The following is a 7,031-nucleotide window of genomic DNA, read 5'->3' as shown; positions in this document are numbered from 1 at the left end:
GCTCGTACCTTCCACTAGAATGCGCGCCGAGTCGGAGCACTGGCCGAAGGGGTTGGTGACGTTGATGCTGTACTGGCCCAGGTCTGCCAGCTCGCCGTCGCGCACCACCAGTGCCACCACGTCAGGGTCCTCGAAGACGTAGCGGTACTTGGGCCCGTCGCGCAGCTCCTTGCCGTCCTTGCTCCAGCGGATGAACGGGTCCGGGAAAGCCGAAATGCGGCAGGTCAGCTTGGCCGCGCTGCCCTCGATCAGCACCACGTCCTTCAGCGGCTCCAGCACCCGCGGCGGCCCCTTCTCGCGCAGCTCCTTCCGGGACCTACCCGCCGGCCGGGTCAGGGCCCAGAGCTCCCACCACAGGCCCGCCCGCAGGCCTGTCCGCCCCCTCGGCCCAGCGGACCCCAGAACGTGTGGGCTGGTGGGAGAGGGGGGCTGCTTCAGACTGCTACCCTGAAAAACTGAGCCACGGGCACCAGCATCCTTCCACCTGTCGGTATCCGCCCTCCCCTAAGTCCAGTGACCCTAGTTGTTCATGCCACTGTGCTCCCTCCCACCCCACCCCCCCCCATTCTGGAATGCGCTTTCTGCAGCTCTCTTCTTCAGAAGGACTCCAGGGCTCCCTCTCACCTGTGGCCCCGGTAAGAGGCCTGGATGCGAATGGCCGCGCTCTGGACCTGGGGGTCATTGATATCCAGGGTACATCCAGGAGGTGGGGCCGCAGCCGCTGGTTTTTTGGCGGGAGCTGCCTTGGACATCTGGGGACCGGACAACAAACATAGGGGTCCAGGCTAAGAGAGAGCGTTCCACCGTCTGCCCTTTTCCTGCCTGATCAGAACATTCCAGGGAGTGGGAGTGTACGAGGTTCCTCGGACTCACCGTGGCGGGGTTGACTTCGGGACTTGAGTCTACTGGCCGACACGCAGGCGGCACAGAGGCCTTCGGGATGGCACAGCAGGGGCACAGGCAGGTGCTCAGCTCTGGACCTGGTTTTATACATCACTCCCCTTCTTGCCTTGTTTGGCGTGGTTGCCCTAAGCCCCCCGGGACCCCATCCCCCGCCCCCTGACCCAAGCGAGCTCCTTATTTAGCCCAAGGATGCCTGTGATGCTGGCTCAGCCGCTGGGTTAGGCCCTGGGGGGGAAACCCGAGCGGCTCTGGGGTGTACCTCACGTCAGCGCCTGGACAACTGGACAGCTGGACAGCTGCTCTTCCCAGAGAAGGGAGTATCCACCCCACTCCTGGGAGGACCAGACACAGTCCGTACTGAAAAAGGTTCGGCTGGCTGCTGGGTGGCTTCATATCTAGGTCGGTGGGTCTGGGACAGTCAGTCAGATGACATGCCCTTTCCTGGTTAAGGGGGTTCAACTGTGGGGTGTCTCTGAATAAAGCCAAAGTAGCTTCGGACTTTATGGTCCATACAGCTAATCACGACAGGGCCACGTGGTTGTTAAGACCAATCCAGAAGCGCCTCATTCTTCCCCCACCCCCTGCCCCAGGAATCGAGTTGTCACTTCTGCACTGTGCCCCCTGGTGGTAAATTGAGATAAACTGGGAGGAGAGGGACAGATTTTTGAGGCGAGCAGCCCCTCTATGCCCTCTCCATTCCCGCTTCCTCTCCTCAATGTGACATGGTAAGGTCTGGCTGGACTGCATTGTCCCTGGAGATTGGTACCACTACTAGCTCCCAACCCTAGGTCTGTCTAAGCCCTTTTTGGGGCATAAACTGTTGCATAGTGGCATCAGACAGCCCGGCATGAAGGGGTTCAGTTCCCCTTTGGGTCTTTCTTGGAGTCCATCTGCCCAGGCCAGGGCACCAGTTAGGAGCATTGCTTTCCTTCACTGTAACTACCCGTCCAGGTGTGGGGCGCTGTCACCTTTTGATCAGAGCAATTTTGACACAGCTCTGCTGACATAAATTACCTTTGCTCCTCCGGGTTTGGAACAAGCAGTTCATATGCCATTTCCAATGGAGATGGGAAGGGAGCTCAAGATCAGAGGGGGGACGGGAGAGGAATTTTACCATTTATCAAGATATGAGTTCAGGCACCTCATTTTTATACAAAACACTTGCAGTGTGTAGGGGATTGGAGATTTTCACAGGCAAACTGTATATCTTCATCGCTTAAATGACAGGCAGGCAAGGCGTCTCTCTGGTCCCTTCCAGCTGGTTTTAACATCCTGTTATTTTATGATGATGGGGCTTGCCTCTTCTCTGGGGTCCTGAGAAGCCAGAGAGGCTGGGCTGGGCTGAGCAAAGGGTTGTTTGAGCTGGAGCCAAGGGGCCTTCAACCTCAATCAGCAACACACTGTGCCAGCTCTCTCTGCTCCTGGTTGGAGGCTTTGTTCCTTTCATTTTGCCAAGAATGGAGTTTTCAAGGTGGGAACAAGAACAGTTCCTCTGGACACAAGGAGACGTCGCTCCCCCTTTCCCTTCCTGACCTCAAGGTAGGGCAATTCAGTTGTAGGACCCAGTGACCATTCTGTGGCACTGCAGGGGAGTGACTAGAGTCAGGGTGTCTTAGCACCCAGCAGACCCCCTAACTTGCTGTGGGGACAATTCAATGTGCCCTTCAGCCTAGGAAGATTCTGGACACAGCTGACCAGAGCACTTGCAGCTGGCGCTCCAAGGGTTCTGCTCTGTGCTCTGATGCTGAGGGCATGAGGTATGGGCCTGTCCTGGTTCATTCTGCAGCTCCTCAATCCAGCTACTCTCACCAACCATCAGAATGAAACCCACTCTGCTTGCGGGGTCTGGACCAGAGTAGTCTGTCTTCTGGGCAGAGTGAAGGAGGGTGAGCTGGGATTGGGTTGACATCTGGCCTATTCCAGAGCACAGTACCCCCCCCCCATGTGACGAGGGAACATTTGACAAGAGGTAGGGGCTACCAGAGTCTGGGTGGGGGGGATTCAGTGGACCTTCCAGCATTCCAGAAATTGCAAGGGGAGAAGCTGACCACAGTCTCCCCTCCAGGAATAAGGAGAGATAAGGGGCCAGAAGGGTTAAACAGGGGGTTAGAGGAGGTCCCAAGATGCTAGCTGGTGTGCCCCTCGAATGTGTGTGTTGAGGACTCCACAGCTGCCTCTCAGGGGCCAGAGAAGGCTGAGTGCCTCATCTCAGGCTCACTCTCCTCTCCCCAGCCATCCCTCAAGCCATGCCTCCCCACAGACCACACACAGGTCCTGCTGCTTGCCATTTTTATTTTCCTTGTGACAGACAGACAGACAGCTGCACAGACAGCTGGATGGCTGGGAGGACGGTCAGGACAACATGGGCAACAGGGATCAGATGGAAGGGAAAACTTCATACAAGTCAATAAATAAATAAATATGAATGAGAGAAAGGGGCATGGAGGGGCAGTGGGGACATCCTTGGGCCAGCATAGAATGCCCAAAGCTGCATCCACTGGACAGGAGGGCAGATCCAACTCTCCGTGTGTCTCCTTCCGGGGATGCCAGTCACTGGCCCACCCTACCTCCACCACAGTCCCCTCTCCTCTCCCTTCCCCACCTCGCTGCCCTCTCTCCCATCCTGGCTCCAGCTTCCTGGCATTGTCTCCATGCCCTGCCCCTGCTTTGCCAACACGTCCTCCCAGCCCACTGTCCTGACACCCTGGACTCCTTCCTCTTCCTCCTCTCTAGCTATGCCCACCCTTCTCCGTTCTCCCTGAGATGCACTGCCCCTCGCCTCAGAACCTTCCTCGAGTCTCCCCTTCCTATCCCTCGGCTTCCTTTCCTCTTTACTTCCCCGTTCTCTCCTCACCCCTCTGCCTGTTCCCACCCCGGCCCAGCCTGACCAATGGGTCTCCCACTCTGGCTATGGCCTGGGGTAGCATCAGGCTGAGGCCCTGGGGCCTCTGTCCCCATAGGTCCATGAGGTAAGAGCCCGGCCACATATTGCTGCTGGTGGTATCCGAAGCCCCAGGCTCACCCGGCTCAGCGTGGGCCCTGGAATGTCCCATGGCATCGGTGGGAACCCCCAGCTGAAACCCAAGGCCTGGCTGTGGTCCATGATGCTAGGGGCCGCCGGGGTAGGAGCGCAGCAGCACCTTGTGGCGGGTGGCAGCCTCCGTCCTGCGCCGCCGCTGCTCGCTCAGGAACTCCTTGAGCCGGTTGGTGGTGAAGGTGAGTGTCTGGCGACGCAGCTTCATCAGGTAGGCGTCCTGCAGCCAAGGGTGGGCCAGGCAGTCCTGCAGGGAGGGCCGGCTCCTGCCAGGCCAAGCCAGGGTTGATGAGCCTGGAAGGATGGCTCTGTCTTCCCAAAACCCATGTCCCAATCCTGGATCTACCCCTAAGTGTGTGATCTTGGGCCACTCTGGGGCTCAGTTTCCCAATCTCTGGAATGGGGATGGTGTCTCTGCCTTGCACAGGGCTGCTATAGACTTTAAATGGTAGGTGGTATGGCCACTTAGAAGTAGCCGCAACAATATATTTTTAGGACTAGGAGGAGCTGGGGTCTTTGGCACAAGGCAGGAAATGCTGAAGTTGGCAGGTGTGGGGCTCACTCACCAGGGATGTACTGAGAGAACCTTTCGCAAGAAGAGGGTGGCACTCTGGGATGTGTTGGGATATAGCTGGAAAGCATCAAAGCGGCCCCCCACAATCCGAGCTTCCGTTTCCTGGGGGTCTGGCTCATAGAACGGGGAGCGACCACTGAGCCTGTTGTAGAGGACAATTTGACTGATACACGCAGACTGAAGGTCAACTTCCAGGCCCAGGGGACATTAGCATAGGAGTTCTGAGAGGTGCTCGGGAATAGCACTACGCACCCCCCGAGGTGTGTGTGTGCAGGTGTGCATGTGTGTGCAAGGGAGGTAGGGCAAGAGAGAGAGGGTTTAGGCAGAAGATGGATCCCAGAGCTCAAAGTGTGGCAGCGGGGTTGAGGCAGGGCCAGGCGCACTCACATAATGTAGGTGAGCACACCCGCTCCCCAGATGTCCGTGGCAGAGCCGATGGGTTCTCCCTTCACCATCTCAGGAGCTGGCAGGAGACAGAGGCCTGGCTGACCCAGCTTCCTGGTGGCAGGGGAGTAGGGTGGGGCAAGGGAGGCCCCTGGAGGCCTGAGTAGCAGGACAATGGCCAGGTCACCGGACAGTAAGAATGACCAGAGCAGCAGGCCCTGAAGGCCAGCAGGCAAGACAGTGGTAGAGACAGCCCCCAGGAGAGATGCGGGGCCCTTGGAGAACTAGCCCAAGCACTGAATGGTGGGGGTCCCAGAACTGCAAAGGAGCCGAGAACCAGGGTCACTAGCTCTCTCTGATCAGCTCTGAGGTATGGCTCCCATTCACAAAGGGTGGGCTGACACCAAGATTAAGAGCCTTTGAAATCAACCTGGCTGGCTCTCATCCCAAGCCACGGGACCCCAGACAATTTGCTAAACCTGCCTGGCTCTCCACTGCCTCATCTGTAAAATGTAGCTTGTAGAATAACTCTAAGGAATAGAGATAATGAACATCAAGCATTTAGTAGGTACCTAAATGGTAGCTGATTTTCCTTATTTAAGTAAAATAATAATTGATTCTCCTGTCTTTCCAGTTTTAGCAAATCCTGCCTCTACCATCTATAACTGTCTGATTGGACAAATACTTAACTTCAGTGTGCCTCTGTTTTCTCATCTGTAAAGATTAAATGAGATAATATGGGTAACATTATGCCAAACATTATGCCAAACTCCAGTGCTATTGTAAAGATCAATTGGGGAAAAAAAACCTACCTAAAGAACTCAGCTCATTGCTTGCATTCAGTAAGCATTCAATAAATGACACGTATGTGGATGAAGTGGGGTAAGCCCTGGCTGCTGCCTCTCTGGCAGTGCTCTATCCCCCACCCTGGGTGACAACTGCTCCCCTTACCCATGAACTCCAGTGTGCCCGTGCGGTGGCCAAGGGGCCGCAGGGCCTGGGGGTTGTAAGGCTGGGCACTGCCAAAGTCCACAATCTTCAGGGTGTTGTCGGGAGCCAGCAGCAGGTTGTCCGGCTTGATATCTAGGTGTAGCACGTGGCGGCCGTGGAGGTAGTCCAGGCCTTGTAGCAGCTGCACCACATAGGTGGCCACATCATCTTCTGAATACCTGAACCTGGAGGGCAGGGGTGGAGCAGGTAATATCCTGGCCCAGCCTCTCCCACTCTCACTCCCTGCTCCCCCAGAATGCCCAGCTACCTGTCACTGAGCCCACAGAGGAGTTCCCGGTTGCCGCAGCTCTCAGCAATGAGCACAAGGTACCGAGGGGTGATGTAGGCCTCGTGCAGGGACATGAGCCGCTCGTGGTGCAGTGTCCGCAGCACCTCGTATTCCTGCAAGACTCGCCGCTTGCCCTCGGCTGCGTAGGGCACGATCTTGGCCACGAACGTTCGCCCCGTGGCATTCTCCCGGCATGCTCGCACTACACCAAAGCGGCCCCTGTGTATGGGAGGGAACACCATAGGCTCAGATGAGAGGAGGGGGACACTTCTATAGTGATGGCTAAATGAGGGGAACAGGGACCCCTAGGAGCCAGAATACAGTGTTTCCAGTGTGGGCTCCAGAGTTCAATCCCAGGGGTTCAAGTCCCAGTTCTGCCACTCACTGACTATATCTTAGGCAAATTCCAGAATTTTTCTAAGCTCAATTTTCCCATTTGCAAAATGGGTGATGATAATAATGTAGTGTCTCTTTCTCAGAGTTGTAAAGATTAAATGAGATAATATGGCTAACTCAGGATAGTGCCTGATACCCTTGAACTCAATAGTTCTAAGGACCCAGATCTCAGTGCCTCCCCCCAGCCCTAGCCAGGACTTCTCTCTGAATCCCTGTGTTCCCCACATTCGACCCTCTCCTCCCTCTGTCATCCTTTCTTTTCCCAGCCCAGCTTGCCTGGCCTTCTCCTCCAGGAAAGTGTAGGGTTTCTGAGGGGGCCCCTGTCGAAGAGTAGTACCCTCTGGTCTGGGAGAGCTTCGGGGACTGCTCCCAGGGGAGCTAACCACCTCCTTGGCTGGACTGAGGCTTCGCACAATCACCTTGGTGGGCTCAGGAGGGGGCTCAGGGGCTGGGGGCTCGGG

General features: G+C 56.5%; 1 protein-coding gene across 1 annotated transcript in view; it reads right to left on the bottom strand.

Moving 5' to 3' along the window:
* Nucleotides 1-3,935: 3,935 nt before the first annotated feature.
* The window catches only part of SPEG (SPEG complex locus), a 58,062-nt gene continuing 54,966 nt past the window's right edge, over nucleotides 3,936-7,031 (bottom strand). Inside the window, 6 exon segments of the mRNA XM_021712802.1 lie at nucleotides 3,936-4,203; nucleotides 4,504-4,653; nucleotides 4,899-4,974; nucleotides 5,847-6,070; nucleotides 6,154-6,393; nucleotides 6,847-7,025. Of these exon segments, the coding sequence (XP_021568477.1) occupies nucleotides 4,011-4,203; nucleotides 4,504-4,653; nucleotides 4,899-4,974; nucleotides 5,847-6,070; nucleotides 6,154-6,393; nucleotides 6,847-7,025 (1,062 nt within the window). The 3' untranslated portion in view covers nucleotides 3,936-4,010.

Source organism: Carlito syrichta, unplaced genomic scaffold, assembly GCF_000164805.1.
Source record: "Carlito syrichta isolate Samal-C Ts95f unplaced genomic scaffold, Tarsius_syrichta-2.0.1 Scaffold303646, whole genome shotgun sequence".
Taxonomy (NCBI): Eukaryota; Metazoa; Chordata; class Mammalia; order Primates; family Tarsiidae; genus Carlito; species Carlito syrichta.
This window is presented reverse-complemented; position numbering and strand designations above follow the sequence as displayed.